General features: G+C 41.8%; 1 protein-coding gene across 10 annotated transcripts in view; it reads right to left on the bottom strand.

Annotated features, from left to right (window-relative positions):
• Positions 1–26,241, bottom strand: part of LRRC7 (leucine rich repeat containing 7) — a 342,753-nt gene that overhangs the window by 252,178 nt on the left and 64,334 nt on the right. For 4 of the 10 annotated variants that reach the window (XM_075067704.1, XM_075067703.1, XM_075067706.1 and 1 more), the window contains exon 2: positions 10,617–10,691. The exons of the other annotated variants lie outside the window; for them this stretch is intronic. In XM_075067704.1, coding sequence (XP_074923805.1) covers position 10,617 — 1 coding nt within the window. In that variant the 5' untranslated portion in view covers positions 10,618–10,691. The remainder of the gene's footprint in view (positions 1–10,616; positions 10,692–26,241) is intronic. 10 annotated transcript variants of the gene reach the window in all.

Genomic DNA, 26,241 nt, shown 5'->3' with positions numbered 1-26,241 from the left:
CCAGAAAGAATTTCCTTGTATAAAAGTCCTTGGTCTATAACAAACCGGGATCGGTCAGAAGAGCTGAGAGGCGGTGGGTTGCTCCGTGCCACCGCCCAAGCTTTCTGAAGGCTGTCATCTGCTTCCTGCTCAGTCTGGAACTGTTCCCTTGAAGCTGGGGACACCAGGTATTTGTTTATAGTCACATAATAGCCATTTACAAATTTTTAAAATAAAGAGCTAGGCAGAATTTCCTTACTTAAAAGGAATGTAAAAAGTTCTACACTCCTGTCAATTCCAGGCAGCAAAGGGCTTTCAAATACTTCCCCGCCTCTGTCACAATGAGAAATCCACAAATTAACAACACATGGCTTGAGAGGCAAAAGTGAAGTGTTAGGTCCTCCTCCCTCTGCTGGGGTGGCGGAACGGGGACCGGACACTATGGTGCCATTACAGTGACTCTCTTTGTTATCATGCTATGAGCTTCTGTTGCAGGACACAAGCCTAGGGCACAGATGGAGTGCCCTATACTCTAGCTAACCTGAGCTGTTGGATCAGTCATGGGGAGCCATTTGCAGCTGATGTAATTTAGAGCATTAAGTTACAGCTTTAAGAGGCTAAGGCTGCTCTAAACTATGCCAGGGACTGTACAGAACTGGCCTCAGGTTTGCGGCGGCCCAAACAGCTCCCTTGTACTCCCTCTCTTTAGCTGTAACCAGGAAAATCGGACGCTTAGATCTGAAACACAGATAAATTCCTGGGCCTCAATTCTCCTTCCACTTATACTGATGTAACTTCATTGACTAGTGGAGTTACTCCAGATTTACACCCAAGTTAGAAAATAATATGGCCGCTGGTTTCACTAAAAAAAGCATTTTTGTAGCTCACATATCAAACTCTGCAGGCAGTCAGGTAGAGAAACAAGTAGTCAGAAAGAGAATTTTAAAACATTTAACGTTTAGTTATTTTTTTTCATCCACACTGGATGCAATTACCTCAAAATCTAAATATTTTATAGGCAACTAGAAAAATACATCCTCTGATATTTCTTTCTTCAAAATTTTGCACTTTGTACACTTTGCATATGGCTAATTAAAAGGGAGACACACGTATCTCTAAGTTGGTCATTGGTCCAAATGCCATCTGACAAGAATTAACATGGCCAGTGCTATTCATGTTCTAAGGATGTACATACATACTTCATTCATTACTTGTGTTTTAGGGAACAATACAATAATAAATAAAGTATTAATGAAAAGTTAGTGTGTTTGACATACCAGAAAAAAGGACAGCTGTTTTAATATTACAAAGCTGTACAGTTGCCCTACTTATACTCCGAGTACCTTGACAGACTCACTTTTGTAGTCTATTCATTGTCCTAACTATTCCTTACTATTTCCTATGCTCAACACTGCTCAGGGAGTAAAAATAAAAAAGGGTACCATTATTCCCTTTAAATTTGAATCCTGTATCCCTGTGTGAACACACAGACACAATCTACAGACAAACAGGCCAATTCTGCTGAAATTAATGGAGCTACTGCAGATTTACACTGGTGTAAATGAAAGCTTCTGATTCTTCCAATATTTTAAAAACTGTTACCCTGAATTTGAGAAGGGAGATGGTTCTGCTTAGGGGCATTTGTCATAAACAGATAGCTAAGGGTTAATGTTTCTTTTACCTGTAAAGGGTTAACAAAGGGAACCAAACACCTGACCAGAGGACCAATCAGGAAACCGGATTTTTCAAAGCTTCAGGAGGGAAGTTTTGGGGTGTGCGGTTCTTTGTGCTGTCTGTGCCTCTCTCGGCTTATTGAGAGGTGATCACTATCGGAGTGATTCTATCTCCAGGCTTTTCTATCTTCTGTTTCCGAAGTTGTAGTACAATAGGTAGAAAAACAAGTAGGCTTATCATTTGGTTTTTTTGTATTTTACATGTGTGTAGTTGCTGGAATGTTTTAAACTTGTGATTCTTTGAATAGGCTGTTTATTCATGTTTTATTTTAAGCAATTGACCTGTATATTGTCATCCTTATTACCAGAGACTAATTTTGTATTGTCTTTTTTCTTTTTTTTATATAAGCTTTCTTTTTAAGACGTTGTTTGAGTTTTTTCTGTCTGGTTAAGACTGAAGGACGAAGGGAGGGGGAAATTCCCTTTGTTAGATTGACTTAAGCTTGAATTTGCATTTTAGCCTCTGGGTGAGGGAGAGAGACACTTAATTCTCTTCTGGGTTTGTGTGTTCAAGGTATGGACAGCAGGGAAATCTTCCTAGTGTACCAGGCGGGAAATCTCGGAGGAGGTTAAAAGGAGAGAGGGGAAGTGGGTTATTTCCCTTTGTTGTGAGACTCAGGGCATCTGAGTCTTGGGGTCCCCCAGGGAAGGTTTGGGGAGACCAGAGTGAGGCAGGCACTGATTCCTGTCTGGTGGCAGCGCTATCAGATCCAAGCTGGTAATTAAGCTTGGAGGGTTCATGCAGGCACCCACATTTTGGACGCTAAGGTTCAGAATTGGGACTTATGCTTAGGATAGCATTGGCTGATTTATTTTTCATTTATAATAAAGGATTTCCTGCTTAACCTACATGTACAGTCATCCTCTCAGTGGGAGCTGTCTAAATTTTTTTTGAAGGAACAAGAGAATGTAAGTGAATCAACAGAAGAGTTGGCAGCTGAGATATCAGTTTCAGATGAGTGAAGATAAGTTATTTTCTTCCCTTAACTTTTCATCCTGCTGTTCAAAAAAAAAATCAGTGAAAACAACAGTGCCCTATAAAACCTGGTATAATTATGATGACTTATTTGTACTGTGTAAGCAAACTCATTGCAGCAGGCAATATAATTTAAAACACGATGCATCAAGTAGGCACAACAGAAATGGAGGGAGTGGGAGACTGAAAATAAGGGCAAAAGTAACCAGAAAGAATAAAAAGTTCTTGTTAGTAAGAGAAACATATGCAGTGTACTTGTAACTGTGTTGGTCCCAGGATATTAGAGCAACAAGGTGCGTGAAGTAATATTTTTTACTGAACCAAGTCTGTTGGCGAGACAGAGCGAGAGAAGCTTGAAAGCTTGTATCTCTCACCAACTTAAGTTGGTCCAATAAATGATATTACCTCACCCACTTTGTCTTTAACCAAAGAAAAATTTGTTTTGGTTAAAAAAAGATATTAACGTTATTAGTAATCCTTACTGGTCACATGCCTGGTCTTTACCCATTGGCAATTTACTGTGAGCATCATAGTAGAAATGGGTGTTGAGAGAGGATTTGAAAAATGACAGAATAGAATGCAGAAGGCATTTCATGCGTAAGAATTACATGCCAGAAAGCATGAAGGTGATTATGGGAAAGGTGGGCGAATAAGGCAATAGAAGATGGCATCTCATCTGAGATCTCAATCCATCTTATTATAATTTTAAAGAATGTTTCCCCCTGTTCATATCCTAGACAGAAGGTAAAACACCTATTGGGCCTGATTCAAAATGGTATTTCTCCAGTGTTACCAATGTCATGCCACTGATTTTGATGGTTATACCAGTGTAAAAAATACAGTAAATAGTGGTGAAACAGACCTATTGTTCTGCATTTAGGACTTTTTGTTTATTTCTAGTTCAGATTAGGTAGGCGTCAAAGCATAGATATACATACACATACCCTCTAAAAATAAAGAAGTGTATTAAGTTTGAAAATTCCCATCCACCAAGATTGCCATGGGATTTATTGAACTAGAATTGTGAGATTCATGATCATCTATAATAGACAGAATTATAATAAAAGCATTTAATTGTCATACACTTATCTTTTATGATATAGACAAGATGGAACGCATCAAACAAAGTAACTGTCTTCTAGATTTAAATTCAGCTACTATAAATGCCATTCTGATCTACGAAGTAGAAATCCCTACTAACTTATGGAACAAATTGTTCCCTCAAACTTGTTTGAATTATTTCTTTCCTTTTTAAAGGGACAGTTTTGAAACAATCAGTTTAACAAATCAATGTACGAAATTTTTTCAGCTTGTTGGGAGATTCCTTGAAGAGTGCTACAGCTAACCTCCTATGGCACCGTTTCAGCAATTTTTAAAAAATTACACAGAATAGGCCTACACGTTGTTATATGCACGTAAGTAGCCTTTAAATGTATACTCATAATTCTGAAGTGCAATCCCTCCATCAAGCTTGTGCATTTACACACATCCACTCATATGGCATGTGCAAATATTTGGAGTGCAAATTTGGGGTTTTGAATAGATAAAAATATTGTGTGTATACAATTGAGTGCAAACTTACAAGTGTGGTTGAGGTTACTATAGAAGTTTGACTCTATCTCTCATAAACTAACAATATGTCATCAGAATCCAAGACTGGCATAATACATTGGCTCATTCATGTATAATTAATACTACACACCAATCCACATCAAAATGTAGGGGGCTGTTCAAAATCTGAAATTGGATCAGCTCTAATTTTGCAAGTAACCATACACTTTAAAATGTATATATAATTTTAATAGAGTGTAATAAAAATTCTAAATAAAAAGCACATCCTCATGTGTTGTGTTTTACTTGCTTGAAGTAAGCGGTGATATTTGTCTGCTAAACACACTGTAGACAAGATGTGAATACGCAATATTAATATATGCAGGGTTTTTCTGATAGGAAGTGGAAAACAAACAGGCCTTCTTTTATCAAGCAACAAAAAAGGGCTTAAATCAAAGTCTGATTTCCCTTCAAGGCCCTTTTAGGGTGAAAAGCAGTTGATCTCATAATACAGTAGAAACTCAAAGACAGGAACACTAGAATTACGGACTGACCAGTCAACTGGACACCAGGTGAAAAGTAACCAGTCAGGCAGCAGCAGAGACATCAAAAACTATATGGGGCCGCATCTTAAAGGTAGGCACATCTGGGCTACCCCAGGGCACCCACTTACAACTAGGAATTGAAGATGCTGAGCTTTGCAGGCAAAGCTGTGAGCCCCTGCTGCCAGTCCAAGGCAGATAGCGCAGGAACAGCATTAGATCCTGGCTGCTTTCCTGTAAGCCATGAGTGCTGTTTTCATCTCCTCTCCACAGACCGGGGGAGGGGGGGGGAGCGGGGGTAGGGTACTGTTCTCCTGCCCACCCCTGGGGTTGCACTGTTTTCACCACCATCCCCTCTTCCACCCTGCAAGGAAGCTGCCTCTGGAACCTGGCCTGAACTGCTGGAATCAGAGCTGCGTTATGTTCAGAGTCATCAACATTTCAGAGTTACAGACAACTTCCATTCCTAAGGTGTCCGTAACTCTGAGGTTCTACTGTACTGAGTGCTTGTCTACATTCACAGCATGGGAGAGCTTCTCCCGTTGGGTATAGGTATTCCACCTCCCTGAGAGGCAGTAGCTAGAAGCCCTCCCATCAATACATTGCTCTCTACACTGTGAGTTCAGTCAGTATAACTGCGTTGCTCATGAGTGTTTTACTCTATACTATATAGATTTCATGAAGGAGACCAGCAAATGGATCTAAACCAAAAGGGAGTTGCAAGGGGATCACAAGGTTATTTTAGGGGGGTTGCACTATTGCCACCCTTACTTCTGTTCTGCCTTCAGATCTAGGCGGTAGGAGAGTGGTGGCTGTTGGCTGGGTGCCTAGCTCTGAAATCAGCACTCTGCCAGCAGCAGCACAGAAGTAAGGGTGGCAATACCGTACAATTCCACTCTTACTTCTGTGCTGCTGCCTTAACTGGGCAACTGGAGAGTGGCGGCGCAGACTGAGGGCTCAGCTCTGCAGGCAGCAGTGTAGAAATAATGGTGGTAATACCATACCGTGCATTTTCACTTCTGTGCAACTACTGGTGGTGGCTCTACCTTCAGAGCTGGGCTCCTGGCCAGCAGCTACTTTTCTCCAGCTGTCCAGATCTGAAGGCAGAGCAGTCACCAGCAGCAGCGCAGAAGTAAGAGTAGCAGTACCGCAATCCCCCATAATAACCTTGCAATCTCCCCACAACTCCTTTTTGGGTCAGAACCCTTACAGTTATAACATCATGAAATTTCAGATTTAAATAGCTGAAATCATGAAATTTATGATTTTTAAAATCCTACAACTGTGAAATTGACCAAAATGGACCATGAATTTGGAGGGTCCCACATGTCTAATAGTACATACACAATTCACATAATATACAGTCATCAATATTTGTTTAGATGTATTTTGATAAAAAGTCACACACAGACACACCCACGTACACACACACCCTACAAGTTACAGTGTAGAGCAGGGATGGTCAAACTACGGCCTGCAGGTCGGATCCAGCCCATCAGGGCTTTGCATCCAGCCTGAGGGATTGGCACCCTTGTGACACCACGGGGCTAAAGCAGGCTGCCTGCCTGCCCTGGCTGCTCCTGGAAGCATCCAGCACCACGTCCCTGCAGCCCCTAGGGAAGGTGGGGGGAGGGAGTGCCAGCAGAGGGCTCCGCACACTGCCCTCGCCTGCAGGCACTGCCACCTGCAGCTCCCATTGGCCAGGGATGGGGAACCACAACCAATGGGAACTTCGGGAGAGGTAGCACTGGGGAGCCCACACCCTGAATCTCTCCTCCAACCCCCTGCCTCACCCCTCCTGCATTCCAACCCCCTGCCCTGAGCACCCTGCCTGAACCCCTCCTGCACCCCAACCCCCTGAGCCCCCTGCCACACCCCTCCTGCAACTCAACCCCCTGCTCTGAGCCCCCAACCCCCTGCCCTAAGCCCTCGTCACACCCCGCACCCCTCCTGCATCCCAAACCCCTGCCATTAGCTCCCAACCCGCTGCCATGAGCCCTTCATACTCCACACCCCTCCCTGCACCCCAACCCCCTGCCCTGAGCCCCCTCCCACACTCTGTACCCCCAGCCCTGAGCTCCTCATATATTCCACACTCCTCCTGCACCCCTTGCTCTTGCTCTGAGCCCCTTCCTGCACACTGCACCCCCTCCCACACCCCACACTCCCTCCCGCACCCCAACCACCTGCCCCAGCCCTACATTCATGGCCTTGCATGCAGTTTCCCCACCCAGATGTGGCCTTCAGGCCAAAAAGTTTGCCCACCCCGGTGTAGTGGCAGATCCTTGTTCCTATCCTGGGACCCATAGACATTGTAACTCACAAGATTAAGGCCTAAGTTATTTCACAGGTTCCCTGGATTCCTCCTCCACTTTCAGAAGGAGAAGGATGCCCATGATATTTCATCTTTCTTATTTTGTTTCTCCAATTATAAATAATTTCATCTGATCCAAGATAAAGTATACAGATGAATGGTAAAACAACTACATTTACATCAATAAATTAATCTATATAGTTGCAGGTTGAATTTGTATTGCTTCTTAAAATGAACTGTCATGTTCTGCATATTAAACAGAATAGCTTATACAAAAACTCATGACAAGCTCAGCGTAGCTGGTGCAAATTGCCCTAGCTCTGTTAGATCTGGCCCTAAGGCTGAGGAATAGCAGGCTTGATTCCGCACTTCCTCACACTTTGTGTGTAGTCATTTACTCTTGTGCAAAATGAGTGAAAAAGGGATATAAACCCTATATAAGCAGGATGTTAGTGTTTTACATCCACTTTGCATAAATGTAATGACAGCTCTGGGCCTGATTCACAAATGAATTACTCCAGTTTTAGGCTTGTTCTAGCCATTGGAGTTACATCGATCTAAACCTGAAGTAATGCAATGGAGAATCGGGTGCATAAGGTGAAAAGCAGTGTAAAGTGTGGCCATATCGTCTAAGTGTTGATAGGCAAGCCTAAAAATGCAATTCCATTCTCAATTGCAAAAGCAAATGCCAAAGTTCTGCTAAGAGCGATACAGGGTCAGATACTGCCTAACTTTACATTGAGATACAAGTGGAGTTAACTATATCCAAGAGGCTGTTCATTCCCTCTTCTGAATTAAGTGGAGTTACCCAATGCCACTGACTTCAGTGGAGCCAGAATTTCACCCTCATGTCAGGTTCACTGGGCAATGCCTAACTATGAAGTGTGATGATGGTGGCAGCAGTTCCCTCAATACAGGACATCTGACTTGTTGATGGAGCCTAACTAAAAAGTCCAGGTGTGGAATTAGGAGAACTTAAATGTTTTATTTTAAAAAAAGGAAGTACCTCACTGGGAGTAGATTATACAGCTTCAGTTACATTTCATAGATATGCAACTGGTTCAACAAACTAGCGTAAATCAGCAGAACTTCACTAACTGCAGTAGGCTAGGCCGATTTACAACAGTTGAGAATCTGGCCCAGTCTCTCTATATAGCCGTCATTAAAATTGCTGTATAAATAAGCCAAGACATATTTCCAAAGTTAATCTGATTTTTCAAGCCTATATAGAAGTTTACCACTAGAGGAATTCCCTTTGCAAAACAAGGTGTGTTGAACAACTTTAATACTAAAAATGCAGTATGTATATTTTTTCATCTGACACAAAAGTTTCCACTGTATCTAGAGTTTATGTTTGAGTACAAAACTTTATCATATTTTCTTAGATCACCCATTTTTCACAGTTTGGATTATAGGGCATTTGAACTACAGCTATTTGGCCAAATTCATCCATGGGCTAATTCTACAAATTCTTCAAGTTTTTGAAAATTAGAAACTTTAAGATGAGGTAAAGATATACCGATGCTGCCACTTAGGCCAGGTCTACACTGCGACTTTAAATCGGTTTAATGGCCGATATACCGATTTAACGCTGTATCCGTTCACACGACGTCGTCATTAATTATCCTTGAGTTACACGCTCCTTAAATCGATTTTCGGAACATCCTCCAAACGAGAGCAGGTACTGCTAAATTCGATGTGGAAACTCGATAGGGTTCATGTGGACGGAAATCGAAACGTTAGGCCTCCGGGGGCCTGGCGATCCCAGAGTGCAGCACTGACGCGCTCTGGACAGCAATCTGGAACTCGGAATCAGCGGGCAGGTAAACCAGGAAAGCCCCGGAACTATTGAATATTATTTCTGCTTGCCCACTGGAAGCTCTGATCAGCACGCGCTGGACATGCAGTTGAAATCGAAAAAGAAGCTCCAGCATAGACCGTACGGGAGATACTAGGTCTGATCGCTGTATGGGAAGACAAATCTGTTGTATCAGGTGTACAGAACACGAAATGCAAGCGTTTGAAAAAAAACTCACAGGATACACAACGGCTGTGTGACAAAGTGTAAGCGGAAGCAGAGACTCAAATGGAACCGCTATGAAGGGAGGGAGGGGTACTGAAGGATCACCAGCTATCACAGTCCACAGCAGTCTCTGAAAATTATTTGCATCATGGCTAGCTCCCCAATTGTGCTTAGGTCATTCAAACAACAGTGTTGCTCGTCAGAGCCAGTTTTGTTTTCAGGCAGCTCCTAACTCTATCCCCCACCACACGTGAAAAAAAAAAGGGAAAGAGTTGCTGTGCTATCGGCGTTTGCCTCAATGCACTCCAGCGAAAAAGGCGCCAACAAGGCTTGTATGCTGCCTTCACAAAAGGGCAGGGGTTGAGGCTGTCACCCAGACACCACCTGGGCAGTGTTTTGCCCATCAAGCCTCGTGCTCTCAACACGGAAGTGGGAATATGGATAGGGAGGAACAGCTACCCACAGTGCAACCGCTCCGAAATCGATGGTAGCTTTGGACCATGGACGCAAACAATCGATTTCGGGATCCCACTGTGGACGCGCTAAACCGATTTTATTAGATCTGTTTTGTAATATCGGTTTAAGCTAATTCGAAATAATCGTGCAGTGTAGACGTACCCTTAGATAATTATCACAGCACACAGATCACATTTCAGAAAGAAAAAAAATATAATTGCATGAAAAATAAATCTAAATATATTATCAGGATCCAATAAAGATAATTGAAAAGGTTTTTCTGACAAACTGTTACAAATTCTTGCTTATTGTTCAATGCAGTAGTTTCCTAATTCATTTAGTCCTATTCATCTAAATGTCATATGTTCTCTAACAATCCCTCATATTTCACTCCTTGAAAATGTCATGAAGTAATGATAAAAATAAAGCAAACCCTTTTAGTATGTTGGTATAGTTTGTCTGCACTGAGATTTATTAAAGCTTAATCTTTCAAAATATATTTAATGTTTACTAGCCAAGTGAAAAAAGCACATCTTTGCAAAATGAGCATTTGTGGGCATTTCAGAGGTGATCCTGTTGGTATTTATGTACTTAAAGATATTGCTTACTCTCTTCCACAAAATATGTCTTCTCAGATCTGATCTGAGAAATAGTAATTGATATAGAGAAAAAATTTACTCTCAGTTATACAGATATAACCCAGGGAATAGCTCCAATGACTTGAGTGGATTTAACTGGGTTTAAATAGTAAGAAAGAGTAAAATTAAGATTAAAATAAGCAGCAGTGTCTTGAAAGAAGTTGAAACTTAACATTCTGCAACACAGAAAAAGACACGTCATATATTATATAGCACTAAAATGATGTTATCAATTCATTTATTAAAATTAATCATTAATGTTTTCTCCCGTTTAAATATTAAAATGATAATGTTTATCAAGCACTGTTTTCAAGCACCATTTCAGAATTACACAGACATGACTGCAAAAATATTGTTAGTTTTCAAATAAATACTTATGAAGAGCAAAATAATGCAGTATCTACTTGCTAATAGTTCCTGTAGCTGCAGATGTCTAGGTAGCGATCATTTTGACTCAAGGTTTTTCACGTAGTGCGTTCCTTTAAAAAAAAAAAAAAAGTATATTTTAATTAGTCATGTTTAAAAAGGCCCCATGTGAGTATAACTAAGTCAGAATTTGTGCTGAAAAGAATACTGTGAAAGAACTTGCTCGCCTGTTAGGTTACATGCATCACTGTTTCACTGAGGCTACTCAGTCTAAACCAGCAAACTTGGGGGGAAGGGCAGGAATGCGGGTTGGGAGGAAGATATTTTCTAAAAAAAATGGGAACACTGATGGCCAAATCTCAAATTCAGTGCAAAATCGTTCAATTAGCAATCTTTTCCTCACCCTTCTGTAATGCCCACGATCTAGTGTGTTACACTCTTGTCTCGCCCATCCACTCCAAACTCCTATGCCATGACAACTGAGAAGAGACAAGATGGAATATTTAAAGTGCTGGGCATGTGTATGAAAGGAGTTGGAAAAATGGCAGGAACAGTACTGCCAACCTCCAGAATCCAAAAAAAACATAAGCCTGGTTTGAAATATTATGAGAAAGGAAGGGGGGAGAGGGTTTAAAAAGTTTCCAGTTTTGAAAAAAAGCTTTTTTTGTTTGTTTTCTTTTTTTCCCATTAGAAAAATATTAAGAAAATTTCAAAAATTAAACTTTCCACAAAAATACAGTTTCTTAAAAAGAAAAAAAAAGAAGAAATTAATTCCTAAGAAAAAAGTTCTGAAAGAAAAAAATCAACCCTGTTTAGTTAGCGTTTTGGCAGCTTCTTTGGTTTGGTAACATGCCACTACCTGAATTTCTGGGCATGCAGATTCCACATGTGGATAGAGAATTCCAGGAATTCTGACTTCTGGTTTTAAATTTTCCAATGTAACATTTTGTGAGAAAATGCCATTTCATTGAAATCAACTTTCCAAGCTGATTTTAATTAAATGTCATTTAGAAAAAAATTTCGTTTAGAACAAGGCATTCTGATAAGGTTGAAATATTTTGTTTCAACCATAGAGACAAAATGGGTGAGGTAATATCTTTTATTGGTCACCCACCATGTCTCTCTAATATCCTGGGACTAACACGGCTACAACTGTACTGTATACAAGTGTTTCAAGCTTATCAGAAGGCAATGTTTTCATTTTTTTGCTTTTGAAACAACTTTTCATTATGAAATTTATTTTATATTACATTACAATAAAGAAACAAAGTCAAAATCGAAATAAAACCTTTCAAAATGGAGAATTCTGTCCAACTCAAAATGCATTATTTATGTCCATTTTGTTTCACAGGAAATGAGAAATTTAGACTTTTTTAGGTTTTGGTCTGACTCAGTTGAAAACAAATGCTGAAAAGTCAGAATCTCCTGTGAAGCAGAAATTCCAATTTTGACCAGCTCTAGTCTCAAGGCAATAAAGTAATTCCTGCTACAAACAAGAAGGGGGAGGGGGACACTGTCTTTTTAGGCTTCAAAAACATACCTTCCTTAGATACAAGTGAATCACATACAACATCCCCAGAGAACACTATACCTAATATGAACTTTACTGATGTATTTAACCCACAACACATTTGGGGAGGGGATAGAGGGATGAGAAGGGACTGCCCAGCTATAGGAAAACCTAGAGACATTCAACAACTCAGCCACTGGAATACTGAAAGGGCTAAAAAATACAGAACCAGCCAGACAAAACTAAACCAGTAACTAAATCCAGGATGCTGTTCATTTATTCTTTAGGATTCTTTAAACTAACATTTGACAACAGCACAATACATATGTAGCCAGTTACAATCACCCACATCTCAAGTCAAATACACACCCTGAAAATAAAATACATCTCAAGCAAATAAAATAAAATAAGTATAAGGATTAGGGTTTTTTGTTTTGTTCATTTGTATTTGAAGAATAAAGTGGGTAAGAAAAACAGCAACATTTAAAAGTTTTTTACAGATGCTGTCCCATTTTTGGTATAGTACATTGTTGTTCACTAGTGCACCTCCAGGGGAAAATTACTCTTCGAAAGGCTTTTAAAGGATGCCTATACATATAGTAACATTATTTGAAAGCCTTTTGAAAAGCCAGTGTTGTTGCTCTCCACTATCAATCTTTGTGTCCTATGCCCCAGTCTGAATGACAACATGGCAGCATGTGATAATACTTTTATCAGCTTCCATAAAAATAATAAAAAAATAAAAACTGTTAAAAGAATGTTGCAAAGTCAAGCACTTAAAAGTTAAGAAATGCCAAGGAAAGCTGCCTTGCACAACTTTAATTCTAGCACCTTGTGTGTTTACATTATGCTACAGTTTTTACTTACATGATCACATCAATGGGGCCCGGGACCACTCTGAGTGCAGCTGGAATACTCAGAAAATTAATTCTATGGAGCATGTACAAATGGTGATTTTCCTGCTGCATATAACTCACTCTAATCTGAACAAAATTTCACCGGGATAGCAAAAGGTACTACTTTGATGTTATAACTAGATCCTTGACAAATTTCAACTTTACACAGCCCCCCTCCTCCCAAATCCTCTCAGGTGCTAGAATGGTTCAAAAATATGGTAGGAAATGTGTTTAAACACAAGCACAATGACCTATTTTTCACCAGTCCCATTCTCAGACACAGTTGCAACAGATCTGCTCAAAACTTGAAACAATTTGAGGCAGAGACCAAGCACTGAATAATTTCAGTGAAAGTTACACAACTGAAAATAGGTTAAAATGGAAAATGTTAGACCCCACCTTAACTATAGGTATCACTACTGCTCCTCCTATAAATTAGCCTAAATAGATGCTGGCAAGGAAATTCAGCAGCATACCTGTAAAGTTTAGAATGCCAGCTCCAAGGGAAGTAGTTCTCTTTTGTTTACAACTTTTAATTAATGTAAATTGTAATAAGGGAAAAAAAAGAAACATGAAATAAGAAAATAGTGAGCATTGACAGATTTGGAGCTGTATCCATTACAAGTACTGTGGTACAGTGCAACAAAATGTTAGTACATCTCTACCCCGCTATAACACGACCTGATATAACATGGGTTCGCATATAGCGCGGTAGCAGCAGGGTTCTGACGGCGCTTTAAAGGGTCCGGGGCTCTGACTGATTCCCAAACGTCTCCTAGAAGGAGGGGTCAGAGTTCAGTGGGTCACTGACCGCAGCACCGCTCTACCAAATGCTGCATCATCTCTGGCCTGCCGCATAATGGCTTTGTGTGATGTAAATGTATGAATCAACACCCATGTGTCTACCCTGCATATATCATGGATGGCGACTTGTGCCAGGAATGCCGCTGAGGATGCCTGTGCCCTTGTGAAGTGTGCCATCAGCACAGGGGCAGATATCTTTGCCAGGTCGTAGCATGCTCTAATACAGGCTGTGATGCACGAGATTTTTTGAGACAACATCGGGGCCCCTTTATTAGCTCTGCAATTGCAACGAAGAGTTGAGTTAATTCCCAAAACAGCTTTGTCATTTCAACGTAAAAAGCCAACACTGACATCCAGGGAGTGGAGCATTCGTTCCCAGTTGCTAGCGTGTGACTTAGGGAAGAACACTGGAAGGAATATGTCCTGGTTCGCGTGAAATTGCAAATCTGCCTTTCAGAGAAAAGCTGGGTGTGGACACAACTGTACCTTGTCCTTATAAAAATGGTACAGGGGAGGGGAGACTCAGAATTCAAGGCCTTAAGCTCAGACACCCTCCTGGCTGAAGTTATAGCTACCAAAAACACTACTTTCCAGGAAAAGTAGAGGCGAGAGTGTTGCTAGGGGCTCAAAAGGAGGGCCCATCAGCACCAGGTTGAGATCCCATTGGGGGATTGGCTGCCTTACTTGGCGGTACACTCAATCTAGTCCTTCGAAGAAGCAACCAACCATGGGGTTAGCCAAAACTGACCGGCCAGCTGAACTGGGATGGAAAGCCAACATGTCGGCCAGGTGCACCTTTATTGACACCAACAGGCCTTGCTATTTCAGGTGTAGTAAGTAGATGAAGGGAATTGATGTCTGGAAAGGCTGAGGGCCCTTTCGTAGTGACCAAAGCAAGAATCTCTTCCACTTGCCAAATAAGTGGCTCTAGTGGATGGTTTCCTGCTGCCGAGGAGACATCCCCCCCCCCCCAACGGAGTTTGAGCATGAGAGTTCCAAAGGATTTAGCCACAAAGTTTCCATGCTGTGAGGTGGAGAGACTCCAGACTGGGATGCTGGAGGTGACTGTGGTCCTGAGAGATCAAGTCTGGGATAAACGGCAGAATTATAAGTGTGTCCACCAGCAGATCTAGAAAGGCAGTGAGCCAGTGTTGACACAGCCACACTGGTGCTATCGAGATCATTGATGTGCCATCTCTTCCGACCTTCAGCAGGACTTTGTGTACGAGCGGGAAGGGCAGGAATGCATACTCGACAACTGGAGGAGTAAGGATGATCAGGAACAGTAAACATGGATTCACCAAGGGCAAGTCATGCCTGACCAACCTGATTGCCTTCTATGATGACAGAACTGACTCTGTGGATATGGGGAAACCAGGACCGGCGCTAAGGGTTTTAGCACCCTAGGTGCACATCAATTTCGCTGCCCTGCGCGCTGCTCCCGCGGCCCCGGTGGAGTTGCTGCAGTTGTGGCTGTGGACGGTCGGCTGCTCCCGCGGCTCTGGTGGAGCTGCCGCAGTCATGCCTGCGGGAGGTCCACCGGAGCCGCACGAGCAGCCGACCATCCGCAGGCACAACTGTGGCAGCTCCACCAGAGCTGCTTGCCACCCCCTCCGGCAAAACGCTGCCCACCAATAATCCTGGTGCCCTAGGCGATTGCCTAGGCTGCCTAAATGGAAGCGCTGGCCCTAGGGGAAACCAGTGGACACAATATATCTTGACTTTAGCCAAGCTTTTGATATGGTCTCCCACACTATTCTTGCAAGTTAAAAATGTATGGATTGGATGAATGGACTATAAAGTGGCTAGAAAGCTGGCTTGATCGACGGGCTCAATAGGAAGGGATCAATGGCTCGATGTCTAGTTGGCAGCCAGTATCAAGCGGAGTGTCCCAGGGGTCTATCCTAGTGCTGGTTTTGTTCAACATCTTCATTAATGATCTGGATGATGGGATGGGTTGCACCCTCAGCAAGTTCACGGACGACACTGAGCTGGGGGGAGAAGTAGATATGCTAGGAGGATAGGGATAGGGTCCAGAGTGACCTAGACAAATTGTAGGATTGGGCCAAAAGAAATCTGATGAGGTTCAACAAGGACAAGTGCAGAGCCCTGCACTCAGGATGGGTGAATCTCATGCACTGTACAGGCTGGGGACCAACTGGCTAACTGGCAGTTCTGCAGAAAAAGAACCTGGGGATTACAGTGGAGAGAAGCTGGATGTGTCAACAGTGTGCCCTTGTTGCCAGGAAGGCTAACAGCATATTGGGCTGCATTAATAGGAGTACTGTCAACAGACCAAAGGAAGTGATTATTCCCCTCTACTCGGTACTGATGAGGCCGCATCTGGAGTACTGTGTCTAATTTTGGGCCCCCCACTACAGAAAGGATGTGGACAAATTGGAGAGAGTCCAGCAGAGGGCAACAAAACTGATTAGGATGCTGGGGCACATGATTTACGAGGAGAAGCTGGGGGAACTGGACTTATTTAGTCTGCAGAAGAGAAGAGTGAGAGCGGATTTGATAGCAGCCTTCAACTACCTGAAAGGGGGTTCCAAAGAGAATGGAGCTAGGCTGTTCTCAGTGGCGGCAGATGACAGTACAAGGAGCAATGGTCTCAAGTTGCAGTGAGGGAGGTCTAGGTTGGATATTAGGAAACACTATTTCACTAGGAGGGTGGTGAAGCACTGGAATGGGTCACCTAGGGAGGTGGTGGAATCTCCATCCTTAGGGGTTTTTAAGGCCCGGCTTGACAAAGCCCTGGCTGGGATAATTTAGAGTTCAAACTGATGTGTTTTCCATCTGCAGAAGTGTTTTAATCATAATTTAAGAGAGCAAAGCCAGCACATAATTTCATGAGAGTCAAAAATGGATTAGTTGGCTCCAGCCCTACGGAATGCCAGACAAGTTTTGAAGGCTGGTTGATGAAACAAGGTAATCTCTTCTTTTGTTTCATGTTTTTCCTCTAGCTAAGGTCCTTCTTGTACTTGGCAAAACCTTTTTTCAAAGGATTTACTAGGCTGTTAACTGTAAGGCAACGAGTCCCCTCAGACACTATGCTAAGTTTGCTATCAGGCCTCGAGAACTGAGTACGCAAAATTTTGCACGTGTATCTGTTACCCTGCAGAAAACATTATTTCTCACATGCAAACTGGGTAATTAAATTTCTGAATATCCAACTAGCATATGAAAATGCATGTCAATAGAAGTAAATGTGATTTTTACAGACACTGTATTAGAGCCCTTGTTTAAAAATGTGTCCCTTGGTGTCTCTTTGGTAGCTATCAGGCTAATAGCTTGGGAAAGTACACATGCCCACTTAAACAATGTGAGAGATTCCCTGTGCATGCTCAGTAAAGTGCAGTGCACCTCAATACTAGTCACTACATGAAGAACAATGCCTTCTAGTGAGCATGTTAGAAAAGTGTGGCAAACTACAACACACTGCAGCTATAAGGAGACAATGTGACCCGCAATAAAAATCAGGGAACTGGGTTATTACTAGGAAATTAGTGATATGCATAAGTGTAGAAGCGTTAAACAATCTCAACTTTCTACAGTAAGATCATTATGCTGAAGATCTACTTGCTTTGAAACACATGCTGGTTGCACTCCAAATTCTAGTAAACATGCTTCCTTGTTTTTCTGAAAATGTCAATAACTGTTCCAGTATTTATCATCATAAGGGTGCTTGCTGGGATTAGCAATGAATGTTTTTGACACATTTAATCAGCTCGATAACTAATTTGATGCACTGGCAAATTTATGAACTAGTAGCATTAAGTACGTTAGGGAAACAAGATACATTGCTAATAATAAAATGTAAAGTTTTAGCAATAATATCTTTAACAATAAGAACTTATACAAGTCACAAAACTTTGACAATACCATTTATAATTCAGAGATCTATAAATATTTTTCAGTATTGCCAATTTCAGGATTAAAAAAAAAAATCATTAATCCAGCCCCTATCTTCTACAAAAATCATGAGATGGCCACGTGTTGTATCCTCTGTTCTAGATCTGTACAGCTAAGGAATTAGACAGATTTATTTTCGCTCCTATAAGTAGGTGTTACTTTTAAATAGAACTATTAATGCACCACCTCTTCCCCTGCCATTAACGACTTATTGGACGAGGAACTAGATGTTACACATCACACACAAAATCCACTGCCATCAAATGGCATGTTCGACATGTCTGGCAGAAAAAAAAGTTTTGATTACAGGATATGTACTAGGAAGTTCTTCTCTTTTAAGACTATGGAAGTAGACATGTGTGACTACAGAACAAAATCCTATATGTATATAAATAGTGGAAGAAGGTAAAAAAGACAACAGTATTTTCACTATTCATGCTTTTCACAGAGCTGAAGGTAAATACAAACTTAGGCACTGATCCTACAGTGCAAGCTCCATTGAAATCAGTAAGTTGGAGTTGCCCTATCAATTTGAACATGGGGTAACAAACAGAGGCAAGCATTAGCCCCATGTTTGCAGGATTGGATTGCTGAACAAAGACCACACCTAAATAAAAAGAAATTAGACCAAGACTAGAATACTACATTTTAACAGGGCTTCAAGAGAATAATGGTATTATTCAAAAGTGACAATATACTGTAAGCAGAGACATACAGGGGAAATCAGAGGTTATAAAAAATGTGTTCCAAATTCAGGATATGAGTGATCTGTTCAGAACAGTGTATGAAACAAGTAGGTGTGGAAAAATATGGTTTGTTAAGAAAGTTTTGAATGCAGCCAGAGAAGAAAAGCAAAGGTTTTCCAAATGTTTAAGAATACAAGAAGAAAAGCTGAAATCCATGTGAAAGACAGAAGGGAAACCTAAGAACAAAAAGACAACTGCCAGAATGTAAATGAAAATAATAAAAAGGGGAAGCAGAGAGATGCTGAGTGCGGCAACCAGCACACTAGGACAGGGGTAGGGAACCCTTTTTCTATCAGGGGTCACTGACCCACAATAAAAATCAGCCACGGGCCACCCAGAGCCCCACAGGGTGGACACTCCAGGATGGGGCCAAAAATGAGGGGCTCAGGATGCGGGAGGGGGCTCAGGGTCAGGGCCAAGGGGTTTGGAGTGTGGGATTGGGCTTAGGGCAGGGGCAGGGGTGCAGGAGGGGTCAGGAAGGGAATTGGGGTGCAGGAGGGAGTGCGGGCTCTGGGAGGGAGTTAGGGTACAGGAAGGTGTTCCAACTTGGGTCAAGGGAATTGGGATGGAGACTCCATCTGGGCAGCGCTGATCTCAGGTGGCTCTCGGTCACGGCACAGCAGGGCTAAGGCAGGCTCCGTACTGCTTCCAGAAACAGCCGCAATGTCCGGCCCCCAGGCAGTTCCTGGCCAATGGGAGCAGCGGAGCTGGGAGTGGGGGCTGTGCACTGAGCTTCCCTGATTGCATCTGCTTCAAGGGGCCGCAGGGACGTGCTAGTCACTTCTGGGTGCTATGCGGAGGTGACCAGATATTTAATGGCCTGGCAGCCCTCGTCCAGCAGGGGGCCAGAGGTTCCGCACCCCGGCTCTAGGTGATACTTAATCACAATGGGTTAGATCAACAGTTAACAATTTGCCCTGAGCAAGCGGGTTGCATGATGTTGTGTTGTCTCTAGAGCAACCGACGAAACAGATTGTGACTCACTGAGCCACAGCCTCTCTCCCACCCTCCCTACTCCTCAGAGAAGTAAACTACATCAGGTCTATACTTAGTGCACCATACGCCTGCTTATGCCTGCTGGGCACACAGGGGGACAGCATCAAGGCTCCACCCATTCCCCACCACTTAGGGATGCAGGAGCTCTACAGAGCCTGCTATAACTCAGCAACTCTAAGCAAGGGTATGGATAGCCATGGCAAGCTAGTAAAAGAACCCCTACCGCCCTGTGCAACCACAGAAGCTACACCACAATCTGGCACACCAGAACAAAACAGAGTATTTTCCTTCAATATTCACAAAGGAAATCAGAAATGCAATGCCAAAAATGGAAACAAGATTCCCTTGGGGAGATAATTCTATCCATTATCACTAATAGTCACTCCAGAACAAGCCTTATATGAGAAAAAAAATAATCACAGTAGAATCCTGAAAGAGTGGAAGACGTTACATATCAAATTAAAGATTCTCCACAGATTCAAAAAGAGAGGAGATGGAGAGATGAAAACCTAATCCCTGAAAGGGGGGGGGGGGGCAGAAGGGCGGAAGAGAGATGAGATTACAGATGGGTAAATCTGAAATCAGTAATAGACATAATCCTAGATACAGGCAGAGAAATATGGGTTGATAGAAAAAATAGCATAGTTTTTCAAATGGTAGATCATGTCTAATAATTATGACATTTTTCAAAGAAATAACAGAAAAGCATGAGGGAAAGGAAAATTTACTGTGATTACATGCCTGATTGGTGACGAGCTATATAAAAATTGAGAAAAATAGCATGCACCACAATAAAACGGAGATTCGGACAATCACTTAGAACTATTTGATAAAATTATTGTTTAAACAATCCATTCAAGAGACTTTGCATGATGCTGAAATAATCAGCAGTAAATATTAACTTGAAATGATCATGAACAAGTAGGAATATCTCTAAAAGGGAAATGATACAAGGCATAATTCTTCTTTGCAAGATTCGGGGCTTATTTTGTGTAAAGTATGATTAGAACAGCTAAACAATCTGCATGTGTGTAGGTATGTCCACACTGCAAATTAGGATGTAATTCTAGCACTGTTAGGAATTTAATTTAGCCATTCATGGGTAACAACAGTAATTATGATATGATAGCACAGGCTTCAGCACAGCCAGCCAACCCAGTACAAGTCCATCAGGGACCCTGGATACATATTCAAGTTACTAGCACATAACGAAGCAAATGCTGCCTCGTCTTCACTACTATTGTTACTTATACCAACTAAAGTAAAACTAGCATGGTATGGCAACCTACAGTACAATTACACCTTCAACTGCAGTGCAGAGGTACTGAGTATGTGTGTATGGGGAGAGAGATGACAGACACCTCCCCCAAAAACTATAAAATAAATGATAAAAAGTACACTCTATTCAGAGACCCTGTCATAAACAGATAGCTAAGGGTTAATGTTTCTTTTACCTGTAAAGGGTTAACAAAGGGAACCAAACACCTGACCAGAGGACCAATCAGGAAACCGGATTTTTCAAAGCTCAGGAGGAGAGTTTGGGTGTGTGTCCTTTGTCTCTCTTGCCTGTCTAGTCCTCTCCGCTCTGAGAGGGATCTTTCTATCTTCAAGCTTCTAATGCTTCTGTTTCCCATTGTAAGTACAGGATAAGACAATATAGGTTTTATATTGTTTTTGTATTATACATGTGTGTAGTTTGCTGGAATATTTAAATTGTATATCTTTTTGAATAAGGCTGTTAATTCATTTTTCTTTTAAGCAATTGACCCTGTATATTTGCAACCTTAATACAGAACAATTTTTATGTCTTTTTTCTTTTTTTATAAAAGCTTTCGTTTTAAGACCTGGTGGATTTTTCCTAGTTAAAAACTCGCCAAGGGAATTTGTGGGGAGGAGAAACAGGGGGGAAGGAAAAATCTCTTTGTGTCAGATGAAAGCGTAACCTTTGCAAGGACTCTGACCGTGAGGTGAAAGAACTTGATCTCTCTGTTGCAATTCAGAGGATTGAAAATAGGGTGATTTCGTCCAGAGGCCAAGTCAGGGAGGGGAAGCCAGGTGAGGAAATAAAGAGGAGACAAGGGGATAGGGGGTTAATTCCCTTTGTTGTAGACCAGCAATCGGAGTCTTGTCCCCAGGGAAGGTTTGGGGAGACCAGAGTGAGGGCAGGCACTGAAATTCCTGTCCTGGGTCCCATCGGTGGCAGCGCTATAAGATCCAAGCTGGTAATTAAGCTTGGAGGTTCATGCAGGCACCCACTTTTGGATGCTAAGGTTCAGAATTGGGAATTACGCTTTATGATAGACCCACAAGAAGAATTCTAGCTGAACTCTGGCTGCAGCATGACTTCTTCATGCCAACATGGGCATGCTAAGCATACTCTGTAGCTCTTAACTGTAAAGGTAGGCTTAATAAAAATTATAATTCTCCTCAAATTGTTATACAACCTGTAGAATGTACTAACTGTAATCCCAGATTGGTTATCTGAAAAAGGAAATGTTATATTAAATAAATATGGAATTGACAAGGACCTCAGTGTTAATCTAGAAACTCATGTTCCTATAATATGACACTCTGCTAGCCCTGAATTTTCCAGCTTTCTACTAAGCAAATCAGATCCACCAGCAGTGTGACAACAGAAAAGTTTTCCCTGCTGCTCCATTCACCTCCTGAGAAAGCAACAAGCCACAAAAGTGAAATAATCATTTTAGTGTATGAGGATAAAGCAAGGTTAAAATACCTGTCACAAGTACACCTCTACCTCGATATAACGCTGTCCTGGGGAGCCAAGAAATCTTACTGAGTTATAGTTGAAACCGCGTTATATTGAACTTGCTTTGATCCACCGGAGTGTGCAGCCCCAACCCCCGCCCCCCTGGAGCATTGCATTACCATGTTATATCCAAATTCGTGTTATATCGGGTCGCGTTATATCGGGGTAGTGATGTACTAAGTAAAACATGAACCACATGGCTCAAAGAAAAGAAACTAGACTCTCTATTAAAACTGGAGCTACACATGTGGAAAAACTTCAAACTTTCCACATATTGGATGCATGAGGAACTTTTAACATGGAAGATCAAGGAAAAACCAAATATGAGATCTTTACACAGATAACTGAGAATGTCTAGCCAATGACAAGGGAAATTAAAAACATTTTTACATATCTCTTCTGATAAGTAGTACACTGATCACAGTTACTGTTTTTCCATTTTGAAAGATTCTACTGGTTTGAAAATTATTCTCTGCATTAAAATTGGGAATATTGGGGGAGGAGTGGAATACTAATTAAACCAACAGAAATGTTAATATCACAACCATTGTATCTTAGTCAGATTTTTAGAAGCTGGCTTCCATTTTTGCTCCACAAATCATGGGCAGAAGTCATTGTTGGCACAATTTTTAACCTACAGTTATTGACAGGCTCAGTTTAGGACATCCAGAGGTCTAAGTCCCTACCTGTGGGTCTAATCATAGATGTAGGCACCTAAATCAACTAAATTGTTTGCACAAATAATTACATCTACAATTATTTACCCCTGAAAACATGACAACAAGGCCATCAGTGAGGAGTTCCCATTTATCAAAAATAGACATGGTAAATGGAGGAAATGACAGCAAATATTATCAAAAGTTTATTCTCTTGTGACTCAGGATGACAAAGGGACCAGTCAACTGGAACTGGTACAAGAGATTCCATCATAAGAATTAAAACTCATGTATGGAGTAAACCATGAGAGTTATCCAAAGAGATTTTTATTAATATCATGCCCTAGATAATGCACCAAATTCTGCTTTCAGTTATACTCATGCAATATCAGTAACGAGCTTGAAGAACAAACCAAATGTAAATTGTATGGGACTTCACAAGCTCTTCTACACCTTTTTGAATCTGACACATTTGCCAAGTGATTGTCAAACAAAGAACCTTAAGCACAGGATGCATTCCAAGCTTCCCCCATAACTACAGACCAGTCTCTGCTTTCAATTGTGTTTCAGAATGGAACAAGATACACCACTGTACAATTTAGGAATTATGTTAATGTTTATTTAATTTGATATTTTAGCACTAGTCAGGTTTCCAGAAGTTTATAAGTCTCTGTCAAGATGTAATAGGTTACAGATGTGAAATATGTACAGAGTTAATATAAAAAGTAGAACAATATTATTTAATAAGGGTGAACTACAAAAAAGTGACTTTCAACTATGAGCATATCGGAGTGCTCTACATCGGGGTGGGCAAATTTTTTGGCCTGACGGCATCTGGGTATGGAAATTGTATGGCGGGCCATGAATACTTATGTAATTGGGGGTTGGGGTAAGGGCTCCAGGGTGGGGCTGGGGTGCAAGTGGATGCTCTGATCTGGGACCAAGGGGTTCAGAGGATGGGGGGAGGGGGCTGAAGAGATCAGGGCTGGGGCAGGGGTGCAGGTTCCAGGCAGCGCTTACCTCAAGCAGCAACAGCAGCAGGAGGTCCACCCTCGGGGCTCCTATCCGGAGGCGCAAGCAGGCAGCTCTGTGCACTGCCCTGTCCTCAGGCACCACCCCTGTAGCTCCCATTGCCTGCAGTTCTCGGCCAATTGGAGCTGCGGGGGTGGCACTTGGGGCAGGGGCAGCGTGTGGAGCCCCCTGGCTACCCCTATGCATAGGAGCTGGAGGAGGAACATGCCGCTGCTTCCAGGAGCTGCGCAGAGCAGGGCAAGCCCCCGACCCCATTCCCCACCTGGAGCGCCAGAGCCAGGTAAGCCCCAGACTCTGCTCCCCAGCAGGAGCTCGAGGGCCAAATTAAAACGTCTGGAGGGCCAGATGTGGCCCCCGGGCCAGAGTTCACCTACCCCTGCTCTACATTCTCAAAAGCTCATGAAAGTAAACGTATAGGACTATTACCCTATACAAATACAACCCTCTGCCCCAGCTGGCTAGTGTTCCCCTGGAAATGGGAAAGATCCTAATGGATTGTTATCTTTTCCATTCTATAAAGAGAGCATACAGAAAAGAATAATCAACTTTAATGCTGAAGTACCCTAAATGACTAGAGTATATGTATTGCAACTATCAAATGTGTTAATATGTCATATTTGTTCCCTATTTTTTGCCTCATCAAATCCCTGAAGCGTGAGGAGCATCTTGTCAAGAAACTTGAACACTCTTCAAAGACCTATTTCATAGAAAATGTTGCACATAGCAAACTAGAACTTATCTAAATATTGAGGAAGGGAAGAATGGATGCCACCTTGATGATCATCTCTGATCATTATCACTTACGTTGGGGACTTTGGCTACCCCTTTTCTCTCCTCTTTTCTCCTGTGCTAGGAACTGGGAAAGAGCATTAAATCAGGCCAGTACTAGGAATTGGTAACTCTGCTGAAATTGTTTTGCATTCTTCCATTTTGCAAGTGGTGTTTCAATGGCAATACTTCAGTACCCCGTGTAATCAGTTACATGTCCAACCAATGATGAGCAACAGTTAACATGCCTCCCATTTTCCAAATTTTCCATTTGAAGCTCAACAGCCAAATGTTATCATTCAATGTATGGTTGTGGCTCTTACTCAAATGAAGTTGAGCTGCTCACCTGCTTCACCCCAATAATTTAATTTCATAAGCTGTATACTTGCAAAGGGAATACAATTTTTTTCACCATATGGATGCTCATATCGATAAAAACAATGTGTCACTAGAAGATTAACAGTGGTGCACTGGTCACATATGTCAAATGGTGTCTGCTGTCGAGCCCTCTCTGGAGTGTTAATGATCCTTTACGGAACCATTTATATGGAGAATAATGGAGTTATCTATATTATTTTTATGAGTATCGTAAGTGTCTCAGGTAAATGTTCTACTGCCATGTACTTGGACTTAAAGGGTTAAATCACAGTTGAGCTGTGGTCTGACCATATGTGGGAACTGAAGACAATGACTTAAAGTACAATCACCATTTTCCAAAAAACAAACAAACATGTGAATTCCTTTTAAGTGTCATGTCCTGTCAAAGTTTGGCTACCAACCTCAGATGGTCAAATATTGTCAGATATGCCAGCAAAAAGACTCTCATGTAGGTGGCAGCCTACCTTTTTGATTGCATCATGGTGCCATCTGTTAGCAACCCTATTTAAACGTCTTGATCGTTCACTTTATTAATGCCACCTGTTGCTAATGCCACCTGTTGCTAATGCCACGTGTTGGGAAAAAAGGTGAAGTGGAAGTTGAGCATTTTGATTGGCTACAATTTTCTAGTATAAACGTGTGTGTATATATGTCTTTATTTGTATACCAGGACACCAGCATACATGGTGGTTTACAAAGCACATTAAAACAAGATAAAAGACGCAGTCCTTTCCTTGAAGAGCTCACAAACTAAAATGATTAGACAAGCAGAAATTTGTGTTATTGTTCTAATAAATTAGTGCTTTAAATATTTGACATTATCTGCAAATATATGATCCACATTTAACTGGTCACATTATTTATTTTCTGACCAGTGGAACAGCAAACCCTATGCCTGGCCATTGTCATCAAGGAGCCTCCTGATTCAGATTACAAACAGCTCAGATTTAACCTCCCCTTTTGGGACTTCAAGCAGGCGGTGTCCCTGCCAGCAGGTATATGGGATCTTGGGGAGCAATTACCACACAGGTGGGGTGCAAAATAAACTTTATGTCCCTGCCAGCAGGTATATGGGATCTTGGGGAGCAATTACCACACAGGTGGGGTGCAAAATAAACTTTATTAAGAAAATGCCAAAACAGGGAAAATTCAATAGTGAGGGGTATGGGGTTTGTTAAGGTAGACGACTGGG

This window comes from Chelonoidis abingdonii, chromosome 7, assembly GCF_003597395.2.
Source record: "Chelonoidis abingdonii isolate Lonesome George chromosome 7, CheloAbing_2.0, whole genome shotgun sequence".
NCBI lineage: Eukaryota > Metazoa > Chordata > Testudines > Testudinidae > Chelonoidis > Chelonoidis abingdonii.
The sequence above is the reverse complement of the archived record's forward strand: the minus strand, read 5'-3'. Positions and strand labels throughout refer to the sequence as shown.